General features: G+C 49.0%; 2 protein-coding genes across 2 annotated transcripts; one reads left to right on the top strand and one right to left on the bottom strand.

Moving 5' to 3' along the window:
• Window positions 1-334: 334 nt before the first annotated feature.
• Window positions 335-23051, bottom strand: DMAC2 (distal membrane arm assembly component 2). The gene is made up of 7 exons (XM_022585577.3): window positions 13410-23051; window positions 6217-6891; window positions 4868-5064; window positions 3373-3453; window positions 2483-2616; window positions 2211-2373; window positions 335-1829 (listed from the first exon to the last, which is right to left on the bottom strand). Exons 2-7 carry the CDS (start codon window positions 6232-6234, stop codon window positions 1649-1651), a joined length of 774 nt encoding a protein of 257 aa, XP_022441285.2. The 5' UTR covers window positions 6235-6891; window positions 13410-23051; the 3' UTR covers window positions 335-1648.
• ERICH4 (glutamate rich 4) lies at window positions 2272-11509 on the top strand. Its single transcript, XM_022584868.2, has 2 exons — window positions 2272-10047; window positions 11201-11509. Exons 1-2 carry the CDS (start codon window positions 9724-9726, stop codon window positions 11390-11392), a joined length of 516 nt encoding a protein of 171 aa, XP_022440576.2. The 5' UTR covers window positions 2272-9723; the 3' UTR covers window positions 11393-11509.
• Window positions 23052-23884: the final 833 nt, after the last annotated feature.

Below are 23884 nucleotides of genomic sequence, written 5' to 3'. Positions count from 1 at the left end.
TGCGCCCTCAGCAGCAGAAGCACGGGAGTCCTAACCACTGGACCACCAGGGAATTCCCTATCTATTGATATTTTAAATATAGCAGTGTGTACATGTCAATCTCAAACTCCCAGTCCATCCCTCCCCCGCACCCTTCCCCCCTGGTAACCTTAAGCTTGGTTCTCTAAATGAGTCTGTTCCTGTTTTTTAAGTTCATTTGTATCATTTTTTTTTTTTTTAGATTCTGTATATAAGTGATATCATACGATGTTTTTCTCTGTCTGACTTACTTCACTTAGTATGATAATCTCCAGGTCCATCCATGTTGCTGCAAATGGCATTATTTCATTCTGTTTTATGGCTGAGTAATATTCCATTGTATATATGTACATCTTCTTTATCCATTCATCTGTCGATGGACGTTTAGCCCATGGATTTCTAATGTCTCCTTTCCCACTGCCGAGGAGCTTAGCAATGCACTCAAGCCAAAGGCGGGATGAAACCAACCCCCAAATCCCATCTTTGTGTGTTTATCTTTGGGAACACTCCAAATGCCAGTGCTCTATCAGTTTGGATCCAGTCTGGAGAGAAGAAAAACCATACGGTAATTTGAACAGGGAAAAGTTTAATACAGAGAATTAATGACTTTCACAGCAAAGTGAAATAAGGAGGGAGATTCATTGGTAAGGTGCCTTGGAATTTACTGGAAATCCACCTTCAGGGGTGTGGTGGAGAGGCATTCACAGGGAGGTGCGTCAGTGGAGGTTCTGTAGAACTGCCAGGTCAGGGGTGGTGGGTGCCGGGGAAGCTGCTGACCACCTGACGCTTCAGGAAGCAGGTACACGGGGCAGTCATGTGCTGCAGGGCCGCTGAGCTGGCACTCCTGAGCGCCGCCAGAAAGCAAAGCCTTGCCTCTCTCAAGGAACGTCTCTGGAGCGCCCTCTACTGGCAAACCTTATCAGGCCACTTAGCAAAGGAAAAATATTTCAAAGGCCCAGATCAATTTTCAGAGCAAACAAGCAAGCTGAATTTGGAGCTGAGTCAGTAACTCAATAAGCGAGAACACTGTGGGACTTGGGATGCTCCCAGCATTTAGTGGGTGTGGCCCAGGGGTGCTTCAGCCTGCAGTGAGCTTAAGTCGTCCCACACAGGGAAGAAACATCCCTATAAAATGCCCATAGCACCTTCTGTATCAGTCAGGTCCTGGCAGGAAACAGTAGCACACTCAAGTGAGATAATCCTCCAAGAGTCTTCTGAGAAAAGTCAAGAAGTTTCTCTCTTGACACACAGGTGGGTGCGCTGTGGGAACACCACAAGGGAGAGTGCAACTCCCTGAGGCTACTTGAAGGCAGAAGCCCTTACCTCCCCCAGGCCTGAAGAGGCAGGAGAAGGGGGCTCCTGGAACTGGGAAGGAGAGAATGGTGCGGAAAGGGCTGTCTGACAGGCTGCCAGGAGCTGCGAGCTTCCCCCCAGGGTGCAGCCAGCCAGAGCACCCCCGCGGTAGGGGACAAGCCACCTCACTCCCCTTGCCTCTGACCTGCCAGTGCCTCTGATCCTAGCCCCACCCCCCGAGGTGAGTGAACCCAACTGGAAGCTAGAAGAAGGGTGAGCTGTTAACCTCTCAGCACAGCCCGGCTGAGACCCAGCTCCACACGGACGGGGCCGAAGGCTAGGCAGGGATGGGGCTGCTGGCTGTGTCGCAGGACTGCTCCTCTGGCCCCAGCTTGAGGCCCTGGGCCCAGTCAGCCCCCAGAACCTCACAGTTGGGCAGCATCTCCTCCACCAAGATCTGAGTGAGGCCCGGGTTGGACACGGCAGGAAGGTGAGAGATGTCCAGTCTGCGGAGGTTCCTGAGGAGGCAAGGTTGGGGCGTGAGGACACGCATGAGGATGGCGTCTGTGGCAGCGGGTGTATGGGGGCGTACCCACCCCCACGTTAACCCCTAGCTTTCTAATAAAAATCTTTGTTCAACTACGTGAGACCCACCGTGTTCATTACAAACGGACACCGCTGGCTCCTACTGTTCTCCAACAGTGTAAATTTCTTGGGGTCTCATTAAAACAAAAAGAAAGGCAGGCTAGGAGTCCTCCCATCCTCCTAGAGGCTCCCTGTGCCACTCATCTGTGCTGACCCACCACAAACACTCTAGGTCCACCGTGGAGGCAGGGATGTGGGAAGTGCCCAAGAGCGCCCCTCCCTGGCTGGGGACCCAGCCTGAGCTGAGGTCTCACTGGAGGTGGTGGAGGCAGGCGAGGCCCCGTTCAGAGATGCGGGGGCAGCCGGCCAGCGAGAGCTCTCGTAGCGAGTTGGCTAGCTGGTGGAGGCGGCTGAGACACCAGTCATCCACGTGGGGACAGCACTGCAGCGACAGGGACTGGAGCTCCTTCAGGGCCACTGCAGGGACAGAGGGCAGACGGCGCTGAGGGTCCTTCTGGAGCCCACCACGAAAGGGAAAGCGCAGAGCCTTGCCCATCTCCACCCCTCCCCGCCACACCCTACTCACAGAGGTTGTCCAGGCCTTGGTAGTTGATGGCACAGCCGCTGGCGTCAACAGCTTCTATAGGTACCTCCCGGAGCTTCCAGAGCTCCCCAGAGAGACCACGCCCATTTGTCCGCATCCACTCCTTGTCCTGAAACCTGGAAGGGGAGAGAGGGAGTGTCAGTAGGGTCCCCCAGGCCACCAACCTCTTGAGAACACTCCCAGCCCCGTGATAAGAGAACATGGCACACTCACTACACACCAGGCCCTGTACTAAGGGCTTTACGTGTCTGGTCTCACTGGATCCCCTGACAACCCCATCAAAGATGGAACATCTGGCCAATTTTACATACCTGGAAGTTGAGGGTCGAAGAGATTACTGAGAACAGAGAAAAGAGCTATACGACAAGAATCCTTGTAGATGGGCAAAAGCTGAGGTGTTTTCAGACAGGTACATCATTTCTAAGGAAGGTGCTGGAGGAAGTGCTCAAACCAAGTGAAAATTTTACTTGGAACCAAGATGAGGGACAGATGAAGCCTACATGAATTGTTTTCAAAAAAGGAAAGTAAAGGGGAAAAACAAAGGGAGGAGGAGGAAGGCAAGAAAAAGGAGGGGAAAGGAGGAAGGAAAAGACGCACTAACGCCGACTGAGCCACGTGCTAAGCCAGCCTGTGACCTGTGACAAGTGTCCAGATTGCAAAATATCTTTGAATCTTTACAGCGCACCTTGTAGGTTAGACACAACTACCATCCCATTTTACAGATGTCAGGAACAAGTCCCCAGCCACACAGCCAGGAGGGGGCAGAGACCAGGACACGCACGGAAGCCTGTCTGACTGACTGAAGAGCCCGGGGCTTAGAGAGCCGCTCTCCCGCCTCCCCCAACCCCATTCTGACACCTTTGCCATCATACTTGACTGCGCCTCCCTGCTTCAGGATGAAATAGGCACCTGCGACGTAGGGGCCATATCGCTCCTTGATGTAGGTGAAGGACCTGCCGGGAGAACAGTAGCCGAGGGTGAGCCTTGGGAACACCACACCCCTCGCCAGGCCCCAGTGCAGCTGAGAGGGTCAGATTCTACAGCACAGGACTGAGACTGGCAAGCAGGAAAGACTGCAAATATTTACTGAGGACCTGTGAAGTGCTGGGCACCGGGGGACAGCGGTAATCAAAAGGCAGGTAAGTGTCCCTGCCCTTGTGAAGTTATTTCACCGGGGAAACAGGTAACCGGGAAGTAAAAACAAATTGCAGAGTGTCAATTCTGTAATGAAATTAACACCAAGGGACAGACCAGGAGTGGCTTGGGTCAGGGGTAGGGATAGAGGAGGCTAATTTAATTTGGGTGTTAAGAAATGCTGCTCGGAAGAGGTGACACTTGAGCAGAGATTTGAGTGTGGGAAGGAATGCAGAGGCCAAGGTAAGAATCTGCCAGGCTAAGGGAACAGCTAGTGCAAAGGCTCAGGGCTTGAATTACGATGGTTGAACGAATAGCAATAAGGACACCGAGCTAGCGGGGGTGAGGGGTGTCCCTGGTAGGGGTCTCAGAGCTCAGTAGGGGCCAGGTTTTCGGCCTTTAGAGTTTGGCTTTTATTCTAGTTGCGGTTGGAAACCATTTGAGGGGTTTTTTTTTAAGATTTTTTTTTTTTGATGTGGACCATTTTTAAAGTCTTTATTGTATTTGTTATAATAATGCTTCTGTTTTATGTTTTGGTCTTTTGGCCACGAGACATGAGGGATCTTAGCTCCACGACCAGGGACTGAACCTGCACCCCCTGTATTGGAAGGCAAAGTCTTAACCACTGGACTGCCACGGAAGGCCCCATTTGAGGGTTTTAAACAAAGTAGTAATGTTATCTGTTTCCCTTTCTTAAGAGTCCTCTGGCTGCTGTGTAGACTATAATAGGGGGCAAAAGGTGACCAGTTAGGAGATGACTGCAGTAATCGAACCATAAAATGAAAGGGCTCAGACCAGGCTATAAACAGCGAGGAGGTGACCGACCACCGGTCAAATTTGGGATATTCCGGTATTTTATTGATGGACTGGATGTGGAAGGAAGGGATGCAAAGAGAGGAATCAGGGATTCCTTAGAATGTGGTCTGAACAACTGGGTAAGCAATGGTGCCGTTGACTGGGATGGAGAAGGCTTGGGGGTGAGAAGACTTTTTACGGGGGAAACCAAGGGTTAGTCATGTTAGGTCTGAAGTGCCAGCTAGACCTCCAAGAAGAGATGGGCATTGGGTTGCGTCTGTGAGCCGGAGGGCTTGGGAAGTGTGTGGGCTGGAGACGAAGATGCAAGTGGGCAAGGCTGGCACTGGAAGCCCCAGGGCTGCCAGGAGTGGCAAGGGCAGGGTGGGCACTGACTGGGGAGGCCTGAACAGCAGGGTCGTGCAGGCCAGGGGTTCTCACCGATTTTTCTGGAGCACCTTCAACACCTGCTTCTGGAGCAGGTACTCCCTCACAGCCTCCACATCATAGAAGTGGTCAGCCAGGAACTGGAGCAGCGTCCTCCCCTTCCTCTGACTGCCCTCCGGGTCCACTGACCTGCTCAGGCCACGGATGCCGCTGGTACCCCTGTTCCATACTGGAGCCACCAGGCGAAGGGACTGGGGAGGAGGAGAGGGGAGGAGAGGCTGAGCCTGGAGCCTCCTGTGAGACACACAGCCAGGTCCCCCTGCTTTTGCTCCCAAATCTCCCCTCCTCAGTGCTTCCCTGCTCACTTAATTCTTCTTTTAGAACTTCCAATTCTTTCAGATCCATAAAATTTCCCCATGTTTCCCCCAAGTTCCTCCCCTTAATCAACCTTAAATTCTCTTTGATTTGGTCAAAAGGTCTTGGTTTTCCTAAATTCTCCCAATTTCCCCCTAAGCCCTCACTTTCTCTCAAAACCTCTATTATCTGAACTCTTAATGTCCCACAAATTCTCCCCTTAATTTTATCCAAATCCCACCAGACTTCCTGAATAACGCATTCCTTTCCCCCAAATATAATCTTAATTTCTCTTCAAACCACCCTTAGCTTATCTCTTAAAGCTCCCTAACTCTTCCTTCAATTTCCCCTCCAAAGTTTTCTCTTAGTCTGCCTCAATATCTTTTTGCTTTAACCAAGTTCTCCCGATAATTTTGTCCAAATCCTTACTTTCCCTTAAAATTCCTCTTAAGTTCCCAACCTCTTACTTTAAGTTTTCCTAGGCCCATTCCTTGATTTTGCCCAATTCCTTCTAAATTCTCTCCACAATATGGCAAATCCTCCCCTTAATTTCCCCTAGGTCCTTCCCTTAGAATTCCCAAATTCACCTCTTGGATCCTGCCCCCACCCCCCATCATCCCTTTGATTTTCCATCAAAATTTCTAACTCTCCCACGAGTTTCCCTCACCTTTGGTTCCCTACCCTTGCACCTCAAATCCCAGTTTCTCTGCCAATCCCTCCCAAACCCTCAACCCTTGCAGGTCCCACTCTCGCCAGCCCCTCGGCTCCAGGAGCTCGCAGTCGGATCCCTCCCTCTGATTGGCTGGGCGCGCTTTCTCGGACCGCACGCGCTGCTTCCCCATTGGTTGCCACTGGTTTCTCTCCTCTGCGGCCTGTGAGCCTCACCGATCCTTCCCGCCCCCCGACGGCTACACGTCTCCGCGCCCAGCTCGAGGCCTAGCGGGAGAGGCCCCCTGCTCCCCCTCGCTACTTGGTCCTTGGGTGCCGACAGAGGCCCTGAAAGCAGAGCGGACACTAATTGGGGGCCTCCAGAAGCTCCGTTCACTTACCGCCCCGGGGGCCGCCATCTCGCTAGGATTACGTAACCGGAAGGGGCTGGTCTTTTCTTACGTAACCCACCCGGTTCAGGGTTGGGCGTCTTCTCTTATGGCCACGCCCCCTCCATTTTTCCAGCCCTCCTCCTAAAGGAGCACACACTTATTACTCTTCTCGGGTTTAGGGATCGCTTAGAGCTCCCTCTGCCATGGGCCTTAAAATGGGACTCGGCAGCCTTTCCCTAGGAGAGCGTGGGCAGTTCTTCCTGTCGGAATACCATCCTTCCCTCCGACTGCACTCTTAGTCCGCCTGAGGTTCCCTGTTCTTCTACCTCTAACTTGCTACCTCCTTAGAACAGGGAATGATGCGTTGAGAAACTGTCCGCCTCTTCTTTAAAGCAGGGTCAGGGAAGGGAAGCGTCCAGTAGATGGTGAGGTTAGACCTCAGGGTAAAGGATAGAGGTGAGATCTCAAGACTAGTATTGTGATGTGTTGGCAATTTCAGTTTGGAGTTCCAGGCTACATCTTAATGTGAAAATTCAATATGAAGTCTTGTGGATAGAATAACTCATTCATTCCTTCTACAAATATTTACTGAGTCCTACCACGTGGCAGGCACTGTTGCAGTAGTGAGGTTGCCATGGGACCAAGACTCTTTCTCAGGGAGTCGACATTCCAGGCAGGAAGAGGCTAGATAAGAAACACATGAATAAGCAAGATAATTTCAGACAGTGTTTGATAAGAGGCAAATAAAAACAGGCAATATAACAGGGAGTGACTGGGGCACAGGGCCATCAGCAAAGACCTCTGTGAAGTGGTGACATTTAAGTGGAGGTGAAGGATAACAAGGAAACAGCCATTCAAAGATCTGGGGGAGGGCTTCCCTGGCGGCGCAGTGGTTGAGAGTCCGCCTGCCGATGCAGGGGACGCGGGTTCGTGCCCCGGTCTGGGAGGATCCCACGTACCACCAAGCAGCTGGGCCCGTGAGCCATGGACGCTGGGCCTGCGCGTCCGGAGTCTGTGCTCCGCAGCGGGAGAGGCTGCAGTAGTGAGAGGCCCGCGTACCGCAAAAACAAAAACAAAAACAAAAATCTGGGGGAAAAGTGTTTCAGGCAGAGAGGTACAGCCAGTGCAAAGGCCCAGAGGTGGGCCCAGCTTGCAGAGAGAGAGGTGGGAGACTGGGTCAGAGAGGTTAGCAAGAAACTGCTTTATTCCATTCGCCGGGGCATGCCACGATCTGATTTACATTTTGTAAAGATCATTTCTGCCAGGTGGAGAACAGACCTTAGAGAGCAAGGGGGGAAGAACGGAGCCAGCAAAGAGGCTACTGCAATCGTCCAGACAAGAGATGAATGGGGGGCAGCAGCAGGGACTGGGCAGTGGAAGTGCTAAGTGCTCAGATTATGAGTCTTTTTTTTTTTTTTTTTTTACGGTACGCGGGCCTCTCACTGACGTGGCCTCTCCCGTTGCGGAGCACAGGCTCCGAACGCGCAGGCTCAGCGGCCATGGCTTACGGACCCAGCTGCTCCGCGGCATGTGGGATCTTCACGGACCGGGGCACAAACCCATGTCCCCTGCATCGGCAGGCAGACTCTCAACCACTGCGCCACCAGGGAAGCCCCTATGAGTCTGTTTTGAAGACAGAGCCAATAGTTCGAGAAACTAAAAGGATAGCGATGCCATTTTTGGAGAGGGGGAAACTGGGAAAGTAGCAGGTATGGAAGGGTAGGTGTGGTAGGCTGAATAGTTCCCCCGCCCCCCAAATGTCCACATCCTGACTCCTGGAACTCGTGAATATGTTACATTGTATGGTAAAGGGAAGATGTGATTAAGAATCTTGAGATGGGGAGATTATCCTGGATAATCCCGACAGGCCCAATGTAATCACAAGAGTTCTATTTCTTTTTCTTTATAAATGTATTTATATTTATTTATTTATTTTTGGCTGCGTTGGGGCTTCGTTGCTGCACGCGGGCTTTCTCTAGTTGCAGCGAGCAGGGGCTACTCTTCGTTGCGGTGCACAAGCTTCTCATTGCAGTGGTTTCTCTTTGTTGAGAAGCACAGGCTCTAGGCGCGCGGGCTTCAGTAGTTGTGGCTCGCGGGTTTAGTTGCTTCGCGGCATGTAGGATCTTCCCAGACCAAGGCTCGAACCAATGTCCCCTACATTGGCAGGCGGATTCTTAACCACTGCACCACCAGGGAAGTCCCAAGGGTTCTATTTTACTTTTTTTTTTTTTTTTTGGCCATGCTGCACAGCATGTGGGAATCTTAGTTTCCCGACCAGGGATCGAACCTGTGACCCCTGAAGTGGAAGTGCAGAGTCTTAACCAGTGGACTGCCAGGGAAGTCCCACAAGAGTCCTATTTATTTATATATTTATTTATTTTAAAATATTTATTTATTTATTTGTCTGCGCCAGGTCTTAGCTGCAGCATTCAGGATCTTTAGTTGCGGCGTGCGAACTCTTAGTTGCCCAACCTGGGATCGAACCCCGGGCCCTCTGCGCTGGGAGTGCAGGGTCTTAGCCACTGGACCTCCAGGGAAGTCCCAGAGTCCTATTTAGATGGAGGCAGGAAAGTCAGTAAGTAGAGGACGTGATGACAGGTGCAAGAGGTTGGAACGATGCAGGGAAGGGCGTATGAGCCAATGAATGCAGGTGGCTTCTGGAAACTGGGAAAGGCTAGGAAATGGATTCTCCCCCACAGCCTCCAGAAGGAACCCAGACCTGTGGACACACTTTAGACTTCTGACCTCTAGAACTGTAAGATAATAAGTCTGTGTGGTTTTAAGCCACTAAGTTTGTGGTCACTTGTTACAACAGCAATAGGAAACTAATACAGTGGGGTAGATCCCAGCTGAGAGCTCTGTTTTGACCACATTCACCCTGAGATGCCTGAGACGTCCAGCAGGAGATGCTGAGTAGTGGTCTGGAGGTCAGGACTGGAGTCAGAGACTTGGGAGACTTGGGAGCCATTGGCGTATAGGTGGAATTTTAACACCCCTGCAAGAGGGGTTCTAGCGGAGGGAGGCCCGCAGTGCCTCCCCACCTTCTCCATGACGGGGCCCAAGCTGCTAGTGATAATGTCTCTGGGCAAGTCTAGGGTCGGCAGAACTGGCTGCTCAGCTGTGGGCCAACAGCCTGGACACCGAGGCACCCTGGCCAAGGGATTGTTTTCTCGGAAGCCACTCCTGGCTCCTCAGGCACATTGTCTGGGAAGCCCTGGGAGGGCCCGAGTGGAGAAGACTGGCAAGGACCAAGCCAGGGAAAGCCAGAGATCAAGCGGAGAAGAGGGCTGCAGGGGAGGCTGGGGAGGAGGAGTGGGTGGGACCCAGGAGGGGGCGGGACGAGGTGAGGCCGGGCATCCACACACTGGGGAGGGGTCAGGCCTGAGAAGAGGCCGGGAGAGGTGGAGTTTGACCTCCGCCAGAGGGGCTGAGGTTGGATCCTTGTGAGCAGAGTTAAGGTTAGACTTTGATGAAAACAAAACAAAAACACACGAAGCTGCTGATTCTCAGTGGAGAATGGACTTTGGGTGGCCCGAGGGGGTGGGGCTGGCCCTCTCCTACCCGCCACTGCCCTTTACTCCCCCCACCCAGCCCCCGGCTCCCCAGGGGACTGGGTCACTCTGGACCTTGCTACTTCCTGCTCCTGGCTGCCACTGCTCAGAGACTATGGAGCTGTGGAAGCAGCTGAGGCAGGCTGGACTGGTGCCCCCAGGGCTGGGCCCACCCCCGCGGGCCCTGAGGGTGGTGCCCCCAGTGAAGAGGGTGGATCAGACCCTCATGTTCCCAGGGGCTGACACTGGAGGTGCCAGGGAGAGTCTGCTGTGGCTCTGGAAGGAGCTGGTGAGTGAGGGGTTTGGAGGGGTAAGAGATGGGGTGGGGGGAGTGGATAAATGAATAGGAATGAATGTAAGTAAAAAGGGCCAGAGACTGAAAGACAGAAAGTCAGAGACAGGAATAGAGAAATAGAGGCAGAGGCAGACACAGACACACCCAGAGAACGATGGACACAGACAGAGACACAGAAAGACACAAAGAGTGAGAGACAGGACTAGAGAGAGGCAGAGACAGAGAGATCCCGAAAGAGACGAGAGATGGAAAGCAGAGATTGAGAGCCGCAACGAGGACAGACTCATTAAATCTGAAAGACAGAGAGGTGGAGACAGTCCAAGGCAGGGGCAGAGAAATAGAGACAGACAGAAAGACAGGGATATGGAAGGACAGAGACAGACAGAGACAGCCAAGTAGAGACAGAGAGATGGAGACAGATCACAAGAGAGGGAGACCCAATAAGAGAGACAAAGAGACTAAGGCTCAAGACACAGAGAAAGAACGAGAGAGATGGAGACAGCGAGGGACAATGAAATGGAGAGACCAAGACAAAGGGAGACAGGGCAGAGATCAGAGACAGAAGCAGGATGGCAGAGTCCAGGGACACAGTGAGGACCCCACCTGCGGTGCTGTGGGCCAGGACTGTTAAAGAGAAAGTAATTTATGACACCTGTTAAAGATGGCAAGGCTCTAGGTATGAAGACTGCTGTGATGGGGATTTTGCAGTAGAGGAGAGAGATTGGGCTCAGCTCTGAATACAGCATGGGCAAGGGGGAATTTATGGCCAAGGAGCAGGAGAGGGGTCAGGGGGTAGAAAATTCCAAGGAGGAAACATCAGGGGTATAGGGGGGATTCTGGCTCAACCTGTCTAGCAGGATTCTTGCTGAAGGCAGGTCAGGGTGAGCCGCCATCACCTGGGGGAGGGTGGAGGGTGAGGAACCCGATCAAATAAGGAGGGGGGGGATTCTTGCTAAAACTGGATTTTACAAAGAAGTGCTGATGGGCCTAGGAAAAGGTTCAGGATCCTGAGTAAAGTTTGGTCAGGAAAAGAATCTTTTCTGGGACTTGAGCTGAGACCTGCTCCCACGCAGGTTTCATGGCAGAGGCACACTAACCCCTTGCCCTCTGGGATGGGATGCCCATGACTCCCCCTTCCCACCCGCAGGTGAACCTCCGCCTAGTGGATGTCCAGCTGCTGGGCCAGCTATGCAGCCTGGGCTTGGAGATGGGGGCACTTCAGGAGGAACTGATCACCTTCCTGGAAGAGGAGGAGGACAGAGAGCTGGAAGGGAAGCAGGAGGGGGCCTGCGGTCCAGCCCCAGGTCACCGCCTCCCCGACTTTGAAATGACTATCTGAGGCCCTGCTGCTGTGCTTTTAGACCCATGAATAGTATGCAAATTTATGCCAAGAAGATGGGGAGATTTGCAGGTCAAATCAACCTGCAAACGTCGATTTGGCATTGGCACGCGCTCCTTGAGCAAGTGCTTTCTCTGAAAATGTCGGAGATTAGATTGAGGGGTGGGCCGCTGAGCTGCGGGCATGTTTGCCCGGGATGTGGGAGGCTTGCAGAGAAACTCTAGGTGTATTTGCAGATGTGCTGCAGGTGTGTTGCAGGGGAGGCGTGGGTCTTTGCAAATATGATGGAGATGCGTGCAGATGGCTATTAAGTGCTTGAAAAGTGGCTAGGTCTGACTGAGGTGTGCTGTACGTGTAAAATACACGCTGAATTTCCAAGTTGGGTGTGATAAAAAGAATAGACAACATTTCAATAATCGTAAAAATTAATTACATTTTGAAATGATAATATTTGAAATGATAATATTCTGGGATAAATAAAAATGTGACTAAAGCTAATTTCACCTGTTTGTAAACTCTTACTGTGGTAAAATACATATAACATAAAAGTTACCATTTTGACTATTTTTAAGTGTACAATTCAGTAGTGTGAAATATATTCACGTTGTTGTGTGAATGTGTTTTCATCTTGCAAAACGGAAACTGTACCCCTTAAACAACAAGTCCCCATTCCCCCTCCCCCAGCCCCTGGCAACCACCCTTCTACTTTGTGTCTCTATGAATTTGCCTACTCTAGGGACTTCATGTAAGTGGAATCACATAGTATTTGTCTTTTCGTGACTGGCCTATGTCACTTAGCATAATGTCCTCAGGGTTCATCCATGTTGCAGTGTGTATCAGAATTTCCTTCCTTTTTAAGCCTGAATAATATTCCATACATGTGGTATGTACAACCACATTTTGTTTGTCGATGGGCCCTTGGGTTGTTTCTACCTTTTTTGGCTGTGGTGAAATACATTGCTCTGAACAAGGGTGTACAAATATCTGTCCAAGTCTCTGCTTTCAATTCTTTGGGGTATGTACCCCAGAAGTGGAATTCCTGGATTGTATGGTAAGTCTCTGTGTAATTATTTGAGGAAGTGCCATACTGTTGGCTGTACCATTTGTCATTCCCACCAACAGTGCACAAGAGTTCCAACTTTCCACCTCCTCGCCAACACGTTATTTTCTTTTTTTTTTCTTTTTCCTTTTTTCATGATAGCCATCCTAATGTCTGTGAGGTGATACCTCATTGTGTTTTTGATTTGCATTTCCCTAATGACTAATGATGTTGAGCATCTTTTCCTGTGCTTATTCATCTATTTCTTTTTACATCTTAAAATATGACTGCTAGAAAGCTTAAAGTTACATAAGTAGCTCCCACTGTATTTCTCTTGCACTGCACTATTTCAGACGTTTGAAAAAGGATGTGGGTGTCAGCAGATGAGCGGCGAGGTTTCCTCGATATTCCCAGACGCGTTGCAATTGTGTTACAGCGCCACCTTCAGGAGACAGGCAGATAGAAGCAGGGCTGCAAATATAACTCCTGCCCAGGTCCACATTTGTAGAAAAGATGCCCAAGACAGCAGGTGGAGCGCTCCAGCCTGAGGAGAGACAGCTCTTCTGGGAAGACAGTTGGACATTCTTCATAAAACCATTACTCCCAGTGAGGAAAAATACACGCTTGCGTTTCTTCGATTCTTCAAAACAATTGTCTGGTTGGGAGTGAGGATATTCCCAGAGAAGTGAGATGCTGGCAGGTGCTGAATTCCTGTCCGTGGGGATTTCTGTCTTCAGAAAAACCTGCTTCTACTCTAGAGCCCGCGAGCCACAACTACTGAAGCCCGCGCGCCTAGAACAAGAGAAGCCACTTCAGTGAGAAGCCCGCACACTGCAACGAAGACCCAACACAGACAAAAATAAATAAATAAAATAAAAATTAAAAATACTCTGCTTCTTTTTGTGCACTGGAGTCACCCAAGACTCGAGGGGTTTGGGGGTTTGGGCTCCATCCTCAAACTGGTCCTCCTTTGCCTACCTTAGCCAGGTCTGCAGCCGCTGGGAGTTCTCCTGTAGGGCGTGGTGCTGGGGAGAATGCTGGAAGTCAGACCCCAATACCCAGGGAAGGGGAAAGATAAAGCAGAGCCCCCTCTCCGACACTGGGCACTCTAGAAAGAGGCTGGGGGCAGTCCTGGTCTCTTGGCAGCTACATCGAGTCCGTGGGGGTCACCAGGGCTGGGGAGGTGGGGCTCCATGGCCACAGGGTCTGGGCCATGCTTCACAAATGCCAAGGTACTCTGCCTCTTGGGGAGAAAGAGACCGGGAGGGAGGGAGGCACAGACGGGAGGCTGGAGGGGGCGACTTGGGAGGGAATGCTTACTGTTCAAGAACGGCATGGTGGGTGGCCCCTGATGTCTGGGTGGGAGTTGCTCTGGGCCATGCCCTGGGCCACAGAGGTGACATCTATGGGGGAATCACCTCAGTCAAACACTCAGGGAAGCTTGGGTGAATGTGGTCAGCTCCCCCTCCCCAGTACTGTCCTTCTCAATGCCAACTTACTGAGCTACATCCAGTAATGATCAAGTCAGCACCAAGTCTGCCCTCTGGAGCTCCCAGCCCAGCAAGGTGGGGGGACCCCTTAACACACAGAGACAGCTAAGATGATCAGGGCCGGGATGGGGGAGCACGGACTCCCCCATCTGCCAACATCTCACTTCTCTGGGAATATCCTCACTCCCAAATAGAAAGTGTTTTGAAGAAGAATTGCAAAAATGTAAGCGTACATTTTTCCTCACCGGGGAGCATGGAGCAGGAGGGGAGAGGATTCAGATAAGGCAAGAGGCCCAGCCTGAAACATCAGGAAAGTGTTCTTGGAAAAGAACCTAAGGAATAAGTAAATATGAGCCAAGCAGAGAAAGAGAATGGGAAAAGAGTAACAAGAAGGAAAATTGCACATGCAAAAGTCCTAGAAGGTCTAGTGATCTAGCTTCTTGCTACTCAAAGTGCAGTCCATGGACCAGCAGGATGAGCATTGCTGCAGCTATCTACTGCTGCATAACAAACAACCCCCAAACTCAGTTATTTTAAGCAATGACAGCATGTATTTTGCACATGAATCTGCAGTCTGCGGGGATAATGTATGACGGGGACTTCCGTGGTGGTCCAGTGGGTAAGACTCTGTGCTCCCAATGCAAGGGACCCTGGTTCGATCCCTGGTCGGCGAACTAGATCTCGCATGCATGCCACAATTAAGAAGTCTGCGTGCCGCAATTAAAAAAAAAAAAAAGATCCCACATGCCACGAGGAAGATCCCACGTGCTGCAACTAAGACCTGGTGCAGCCAAAATAAATAATTAATTTTAAAAATTAATATACAAAGGGGAAAAGACAGTCTCTTCAGTAAATGGGAAAACTGGACAACTCATGTAAATGAATAAAATTAGGACATTTTCTAACACTATACACAAAAGTAAACTCAAAATGGATTAAAGACCTAAGTGTAAGATCTGAAGTCAAAAACACCTAGAAGAAAACATAGGCAGAACACTTTTTGATATAAATCACAGCAATAATTTTTTTGGATTTGTCTCCTAAGGCAAAGGCAAGGATGAATGGGTAAGCAACATGTCATGTATCCATACAATTGTACATTATTCAGCCATTAAAAGGAATGAAGGACTGATACACACCACATTATGGATGAACCTTGAAAACATTATGCTACACTAAGGAAGCCAGATACAAGGCCACATATGGTATGATTTCATTTATACAAAATAGCCAAAAGAGGCAACTCCATAGAGAAAGTAGCTTAGTGGCTGCCGGGGCGGAGAGGAGGGGAGAATGAGGAATGTTGCTTAATGGGCACAAGGTTTTATTTTGAGATGATGAAAATGTTCTGGAGTTAGTTACAGTGATGGTTGTCCAACATGAATACACTATAACCACTGAATTCTATACTTTAAAAGGGTGAATTTTATCTTATTTATTTTTTTATAATTTTTTTTTTTGACCATGCCACGTGGCATGTGGGATCTTATTTCTCTGACCAGGGATCCAACCTGCAACCCCTGCATTAGACGAGCGGAATCTTAACCACTGGACGGCCAGGGAAGTCTAAAAGGGTGAATTTTATGATGTGTGAATTATATTTCAAAAAGCTACAGTGTTGGTCAGTAGAGGACCCTGGTGGGCTAGGATGGGGCTGGACCAGGCAGGGCTGTGGGGAAGGGAGGAGAAACCCGGGGGGAGGGAGGCTCAGGAGACCGATGGGCAGGGCTGGGGTGGGGAGGAGTTTAATCCTCGGGACTGGGGGACTGGGACACAGAGGAGGGTGATTCTGGGGGGAGATCACATTTGTGGTTCTGTTGCATCTTGAATGCGTGTATGCGAGGCGTGCAAAGGCCCATCTCGTGTGTGCACACACGTGGACATGTTAATGCCACTGCCTCTTGGCCTTTATGGCCAGGCCAACCCCTCCCCCAGGCTGTATCCCTTCTCAGAGTTCCCTCCCCCTACCTGCCCTCCACTCATCCCTCTCTCTGCCCCTCAATCTTCCTCTAGCTCTGTGCTGTCCAATATGGCATTCAACCGCTACGTGTGACTTCTGAGCACTTGAAATGTGGCTGGTGTGAACTGAGAGGTGCTGTTAAGTGTCAAATACCCGCCAGACTTCGAAGGCTTAGTATGAAACAAAGATTTGAAAGTACTCGTTATTTTTGTTGTGGATTACATGTCAAAATGAGTGTGTTTTAGATACCTTGGGTTAGATAAGCTATACTATTGAAATAATTTTCACCTCTTTTTCAATATGGCTATTAAAAAATGAAAAATTACATACCTGGCTTGTACTGTATTTCTATTGGACGCACACCTGCTGTGGCACGCTGTGTCCACCAGATGGCGCCAAATACAGGCTGCCGCAGCTTCTCTAGAAACGGAAGAAACTGGGCGGAGCTGGCGTGGTACCCACCTGTGAAGCCCTTTGAAGTAGGACCTTATTAAGGACATTGAAATATGCTCTTCCCACACAGGAGGCCACTGTGAGGGGAGAACCCCCAAGATCTGATGAACAGGAGATAGACAGTATGGTAGGCTGAATGATTACCCACTAAGACATCACTGTTGTAATCCCTGGAACCTGTGAATGTTACCTTACAAAGACGGGACTTTGCTGATGTGATTCCATTAAAGATATTGATGGGAAGGTTATGGTGGATTATCCAGGTGAGCCCTAACCCACCTTGGCCTCTCTACTCTCCAGAATCACTGGAACTTTGGACCTCCACCCCCATCTCAAAGGCCCCAAGAGTAACTGCCCGAGGCTGAAGCAGGCTGATTGGAAACAGGAAATGAACCCTCAGACCACCTGCACTTTGTACTTATCGAGCCCAGAGCTTCCCCTTCAAGGCAGGAGGTTCTCAAAAGCCCCAGGGTTCTTAACCCCAAATTTCTCCCTCAAAAAACTTTAATTATCGTAAAAAGCACAGAGCATTAAGTTTACCATCATAACCCTTAACCAGTATACAGTTCAGTGGTTGTTATATGTAGGCTGTTAGTTGTGCAACAGATCTCTGGCACGTTTTTATCAGCAGAACTGAAATTCTACACTTTAACAACTCCTCATTTTTTCCCTCCCCACCCTAGCCACAGGCAACCACTGTTCTTTTTCTGTTTCTATGTATTTGACTACTTCAGATATCTCATATACGGGGGAGCACACAGTGTCTGTCTTTTTGTGACTGACTTATTTCACTTAGCATAAAGTCCAGAAGTACCCTCTTTTCTAAGGCTGAATAATACTCCATTGTATGTATAGACCACATTTTCTTTTTCCATTCCTCTGTCTGTGGACATTTGGGTTGCATCCATCCCTTGGCTATTGTAAAGAATGCTGCAGTGAATATGGATGTGCAAATATCTCTTCAAAATCCTGCTTTCAATTCTTCGGGATATAAAACCAGAAGTGAGTTTGCTGGATCGTATGGTAAATCTATTTCTCACTTTTGAAAGAAACTCCATATACTGTTTTCCACAGCAGATTCACTATTTTATGCTTCCACCAACAGTGCTCAAAGTTTCCAATTTCTTCACATTCCTGCCAACGCAGGTTATTTTCTGCATGCCTGTCTGTGTGTGTGTGTGCATGCATGCATTTTATAGTGGCCATCATGATATGGCCACTATAAAATGAATGTGAGGTAATATCCTACTGTTATTTTGATTTACATTCCTCTAATGATCAGTGATGTTGAGTATCTTTTCATAAGCTAGTTGGCCACTTGTATATCCTCTTTGGAGAAATGTCTATTCAAGTGTTTTGACCATGTTTTGATCAGGTAATTTGGGTTTTTTTAGTGTTGTTGTTGTTGAATTGTAGGGTTTCTTTATATATTCTAGGCATTAACCCCTTAACAGATATATGATTTTCTTTTCTAATAAATTTATTTTATTTATTTATTTATGGCTGCATTGGGTCTTCGTTGCTGCACACGGGCTTTCTCTAGTTGCGGCGAGCAGGGGCTACTCTTTGTTGCGGTGCATGGGCTTCTCATTGTGGTGGCTTCTCTTGTTGTGGAGCACAGGCTCTAGGCGCGAGGTCTTCAGTAGTTGTGGCGCACAGGCTTAGTTGCTCCGCAGCGTGTGGGATCTTCCCAGACCAGGGATCGAACCCGTGTCCCCTGCATTGGCAGGCGGATTCTTTTTTTTTTTTTTTTTTGCGGTACGCGGGCCTCTCACTGCTGTGGTCTCTTCCGTTGCGGAGCACAGGCTCCGGACGCGCAGGCTCAGTGGCCATGGCTCACGGGCCCAGCCGCTCCGCGGCACGTGGGATCTTCCCGGACCGGGGCACGAACCCGTGTCCCCTGCATCGGCAGGCGGACTCTCAACCACTGCACCACCAGGGCAAGCCCTGTTTTTTGTTTTGTTTTGTTTTGTTTTACTGTTAATATTTCTCCCAGACTTCTTCCCCAAAGTAACCTTTGACCTTTTATCAGAGTGACTATACATCAGGGAAAAAGACATAATCAGTTTTGGGGGGATTGATGGACACAGGCTCTGAACTGACACTAATTGCAGGTGACCCAAAATGTCACCGTAGCCCACCAGTCAGAGCAGGACCGTATGGAAATCAGACAAGCAATGGAGTTTTAGCTCCAGTCCATCTCACAAGGGCCCACTGGGTCCCTGAACTCATCTTGTGGTTATTTCCCCAGTTTTGAAATGCATAATTGGAGTAGATATATTCAGCAACTGGAAGAATCCCCACATTGGTTCCCTGACCTGTGGAGTGAGGGGGATAGGCCAAATGGAAGCCACTAGAACTGCCTCGACCTAGGAAAATAAATCAAAAGCAATACCACATTCCTGGAGGGACTGCAGGGATTGGTGCCATCGAGGAACTGACGAATGTAGGGGAGGTGTGATATTGTGCTTTGTGATAAGAAGCAGACATTTGGTCTTCATCCCCATTTCTGACACAGAGCTCCTTAAAACCCTTGGAATTTCCTAAGTGCTTAGAGCGGAAGGTGTCTTTTGTTATGTTAATGAGGACTCTACTGGACTGCATCTAAAGATGAGGGCTGGTGGCTAGTGGACCCAAAGGAGTGATTAGAGGGTCGGAACTTTCCGTCCCATCCTGCCACTGGACAGCCACATGCAAAAGAGTAAAACTGGATGACTATCTTACACCATAAAGCAAAATTAACTCAGAATGGATGAAAGACTTGAATGTAAGACCTGAAACCATAAAAATCCTAGAAGATAAACATAAGCAGTAAGTTCCTTGACATTGCTCTTGGTGATGAGTTTTCCGATTTGACACCACAAGCAAAGGCAAGAAAAGCAAAAATCAACAAGTAGGACTACATCAAACTAAAAGGCTTCTGCGCAGTATAGGAAACAAACCATCAACAAAATGAAAAGGCAACCTACTGAATGGGAGATAAGATTTGCAGATCATATATCTGATAAGGGGTAAATACCACAAATGTTTAAAGAACTGATACAACTCAATATCACATAACCAAACGATCTGATTAAAAAATGGGCAGAGGATCTGAGTAAGCATTTTTCCAAAGAAGACATACAGATGGCCAACAGGTACAGGAAACAGTGCTCAACACCACTAATCATCAGGGAAATGCAGATCAAAACCGCATGAGATATTACCTCACAGCTGTTAGAATGGCTGTTATCCAAAAGACAAGAAATAACGAGTGTTGGTGAGGGTGTGGAGAAAAGGAAACCCTTGTGCACTGTTGGTGGGAACGTAAATTGGTGCAGCCACTAGGGAAGACAGAATGGAGGTTACTCAAAAAGTTAAAAATAGAACTACCATATGACCTAGCAATTCCACTTCTGGGAATTTATCTGAAGAAAATGAAAACACTAACTTGAAAAGATTTATGAACCCTCATGTTATTGCAGCATTATTTACATTAGTCAAGATATGAAACGAACCTAAGTGTCCATCGACGGGTGAATGGATGAAGATAATGTGGTGTACATATATATAACGGAATATTATTCAGCCATTAAAAACATGAAATCTTGCCATTTACTACAAACATGTATGGACCTTGAGGAGATTATGTTAAGTGAAATGTCAGAGAAAGACGAATGCTGTATAATCTCACTTATATGTGGAATTTAAAACAAATCAAAAAACCTCAAGCTCAAAAACAGAGGACAGATTGGTGGTTGCCAGAGATGAGGAGTGGGGTGTGTGTGAAATGGGTGAATGGAGTCAAAAGGTATATATTCGGGTTTGGGCTTCCCTGGTGGCGCAGTGGTTGAGAGTCCGCCTGCCGATGCAGGGGACACGGGTTCGTGCCCTGGTCTGGGAGGATCCCACATGCCACGGAGCGGCTGGGCCCGTGAGCCATGGCCGCTGAGCCTGCGCGTCTGGAGCCTGTGCTCCGCAACAGTGAGAGGCCCATGTACCGCAAAAAATAAAAATAAAATAAAAAATAAAAATAAAAAAGGTATATATTCCAGTTTAAAATAAATAAACCATGGGGATGTAATGTACAGCAGGGTGACTATAGTTAGTAATACTGTATTACATATTTGAAAGTTGTTAAGAGAGATCTTAAAAGTTCTCATCACAGGAATAAGATTCTGTAACTATGTATGGTGACAGATGTTAACTAGACCTCTTATGGTGATCATTTTGCAGTATATACAAATATTGAATCATTACGTTGTACACTTGAAAGTAATATATGTCAATTATACCTCAATTTAAAATAATTTAAATTTTTTTAAAATAAAGCACTCACTAAAAAAAGGACAGGGTTCAGAGAGCTTCCAGACTGGTGAACACATGGAGATTTGGGGAGAGTGGAACACTCAGAGAGCATGGAAGCTCTGTGCCTTTCCCCCCATACTTTGTCCTATGCATCTCTTCCATCTGGCTGTTCCTGAATTACATCTTTTAATAATAATCCCATAATCTGGTAAGTAAAATATTTTTCTGAGTTCTGCGAGCCGCTCTAGCAAATTAATCAAACCCAAGGAGAGGGCTGTTGGACACTCCCACCTGTAGCCGCTCTGTCAGAAGCACAGGTGACAACCTGGACTTGTGATTGGCATCTGATGTGGGAGGGGAAGGCTTGGCAATCTTGTGAGGAAAAAGCCCACACAGTGGAACTGGTGACCAGAATCATGAGGAGGTGATTTCCACCATATCCTCTTTCAACTCCATTTGGCCTGTACAGAAGACAGATGGGTCAAGGAGAAGGCACAGTGGATTGTTATACGCTTGTCCTATCTCAGGGGTTTATCACCTCTCCAGCCCTGAGTCATAATTTAGTCCACAGGGATCATGGTAGCCTTCTCCTTTCACAAGACATCACTCTGGTCCTTGATGACATTATGCTGATTGGACTAAGAGAGCAAGAAGTAGCAACGACTCTAGGCCTAGTTTACAGACAGTTCTACTTGATATGCAGGCACCACGTGAAAGGGGAAATTGCAGCACTATAGCCCCTTTCTGAAACTTCCCTGAAGGTCAGAGTGAAGGGAAATTGTCTCGGTGGGCAGAACTTCAGGCAGTGCACCTGACTGTTCATTTTGCTTGGAAGGAGAAGTGGCCAGACGTGTGATTATATACTGATTCATGGGCTATGGCCAATGGTTTGGCTGGATGGTCAGGGATTTGGTAAGAACATGATTGGAAAATTGGTGACAAGGAGGTCTGGGGAAGAAATATGTGGATAAATCTCTCTGAATACTCACCATTCACTTCGGCAGAAGAAGATTTAAATAATCAAGTGGATAGAATGACCCATTCTGTGGACACCAGTCAGCCTCTTTCCCCAGTCACCCCTGCCTTCACCTGGTGGGCTTATGAACAAAGTGGCCATGGCGGCAGGGATGGAGGTTATACATGGGCTCAGCAACACAGACTTCCAGTCACCAAGGCCAACCTGGCTACAAGCCACTGCTGAGGGCCCAATCCGTCAGCTCAGAGACCAACTGGGCTTCTGATAGGGCACCATTCCACAGGGTGATCAGCCAGCTACCTGGTGGCAGGTTGATCATAGTGAAGCACCTCTGTTACGAAAGGACAGCATTTTGTTCTTACTGGAATAGGCAGTTACTCTGGATACAGATTTGCCTTCCCTGCAAGCAAAAGCTTCTGCCAAAGCTACCATTCATGGACTCACAGAATGCCTTATCGTCCAGCATGGTTCTCCACACAGCATTGCTTCTGATCACAGCAAATGAAATGCGGCAGTGGGCCCGTGCTCATGGAATTCACTAGTCTTACCATCCTGACACAACTGGCTTCACAGAAGAGTAGAGTGGTCTTTCGGAAACACAATTTCAGCACCAGCTAGGTGGCAATACCTTGCAGGGCCAGGGGAAGGTACTCCAGGAGGCTGGATATGCTCAGAATCAGCGTCCACTATGTGGTGCTGTTCTCCCACAGCCAGGATTCTCAGGTCCAGGAATCAAGAGGTGGAAATGGAAGCGATGCCACTCACTTACCTCTAATGATCCACTAGCAAAATTTACACTTCCTGTTCCCGTGACTTTATGTTCTGCTGGCCTAGAGGTCTTAGTTCCAAAGGGAGGAATGCTTCCACCGGGAGACACAAAAATGATTCCACTGACACATCAGGGTTCCTGGCTTTCAAGCTGTCCAAAAAGTGTAGAACCTGGAGAGTACCAATCTCAGCTTCAACCCCCTTTCCTCACAGGGATCAGGGGTCAGAAAAAATGAGAGAGACTAGTGAGGCCCAGAGATTGTGAGGGGGCAGAGATCACAGAGATAGCTGCCTAGAACGGAAGCAGGTGAGGTCACTGGCTGAGGCTGTCCACAGAGTCCCAGGGAGAAGGTGGTACAGGAGAGAAACCCCAGGAATGGGGGAGGGAGAAGCAGAGGATCACAGGCGCTGCGGGAGCTACCCTGAGGCCCTGGGTGGGACTGTGTGTGTGAAGCCACCTCAAGACCAGGGCCCTCTCCATTCATAGCCTATGTGTATAGAGAGCGCCAACGACAACACTGGATAAAAGTGGACTTAACACTTGAGAGTTCAGCCATGGGCATAGGGCACACGTGAGGCCCAGCTCTTGATGAACAAGAGGGAACCAGCTCCCTTCTCACCTGACCCAGGCCCCAGGAACGAGAGGGGAAGTTGACTGTCCATCCTTTCCCCCTCTGCTCCCCTGACACAGACCTTCCCCTCCTGACAAGCCTGGTTCCCTGCTCCTGCCTCTTCTTCCCATAGACCCATCACCTAGTGCTCCAGCCACATTCACTACTGTCTCCCAGGGATGCACACAGTATAACCTACTGGAGACAAACACAAACTCATCTACATTCCTGGAAATCTGAGCTTGGTGACATCTCATTAAGGAACGGGGCTGGAGTTCTTGCAGCAACAGAGACTGTGACTCACAGAGCTGGAACATGATGCAGCATTAACGTGATATGTAACCCATGTAAAAAGTTCATGGTGTTGAATAAACATGCAGAGCAGCGTGGCACGGTAACTGCTGCACTTCCCTCCTTGTCCACCAGAGAGCGGCAGAGTTACTCCACAGGCTGGAGCCTCCCCAAGGGCTACAGACCTCCCTCAGCCCAGCAGAATAGGACCCTCACCAGTGTCACCTTAGGCCACAGTTCTCCAAGCTCCCCACAATGGACAGCTCCTCCATCCAGCCAGGAGTTGGCCCACTTCACACCTTTAGGAACTACTGTTCCTTCAGGTCATCAGTGTGTGTCCCAGGAAGCTGTGGCCCAGCTAGACCCCCATGGAGAGAGAAGGAGCGTCCCTCTCACCAGACATCACTCACTTTGCACCCTTTCCAGCCCCTCAATCCTTTCCTGGAGCCTTCTGGCAGGAACAGAAGGAAACCTTCTCAGAGCATTTGAGAACACTGGAAAGACCCTCCGTGTCACAAAGGGAAATAATATCCTGGTTTGGGGACCTCTAGGTGTCTGTGTGGTGCTGACAGACCTTGCTACTGAAACTGTGCTCCACAGCCAATATGATCAGCATC

The sequence above is a fragment of the Delphinapterus leucas genome, chromosome 20 (genome assembly GCF_059928025.1).
Source record: "Delphinapterus leucas isolate spDelLeu-1000000601 "Yukka" chromosome 20, BTC_Dleu_Yukka2, whole genome shotgun sequence".
NCBI classification, from domain to species: domain Eukaryota; kingdom Metazoa; phylum Chordata; class Mammalia; order Artiodactyla; family Monodontidae; genus Delphinapterus; species Delphinapterus leucas.
This window is presented reverse-complemented; position numbering and strand designations above follow the sequence as displayed.

Coding starts and splice junctions, on each gene's coding strand:
- DMAC2 (XM_022585577.3), bottom strand. Junction 2,374..2,482: donor CCAAGGCCTGGACAACCTCT/GTGAGTAGGGTG, acceptor CTGTCCCTGCAG/TGGCCCTGAAGGAGCTCCAG. Junction 1,830..2,210: donor GCCTGCCTCCACCACCTCCA/GTGAGACCTCAG, acceptor TTGCCTCCTCAG/GAACCTCCGCAGACTGGACA.
- ERICH4 (XM_022584868.2), top strand. CDS start 9,724: ATGGACTTTGGGTGGCCCGAGGGGGTGGGGCTGGCCCTCTCCTACCCG. Junction 10,048..11,200: donor TGTGGCTCTGGAAGGAGCTG/GTGAGTGAGGGG, acceptor TCCCACCCGCAG/GTGAACCTCCGCCTAGTGGA.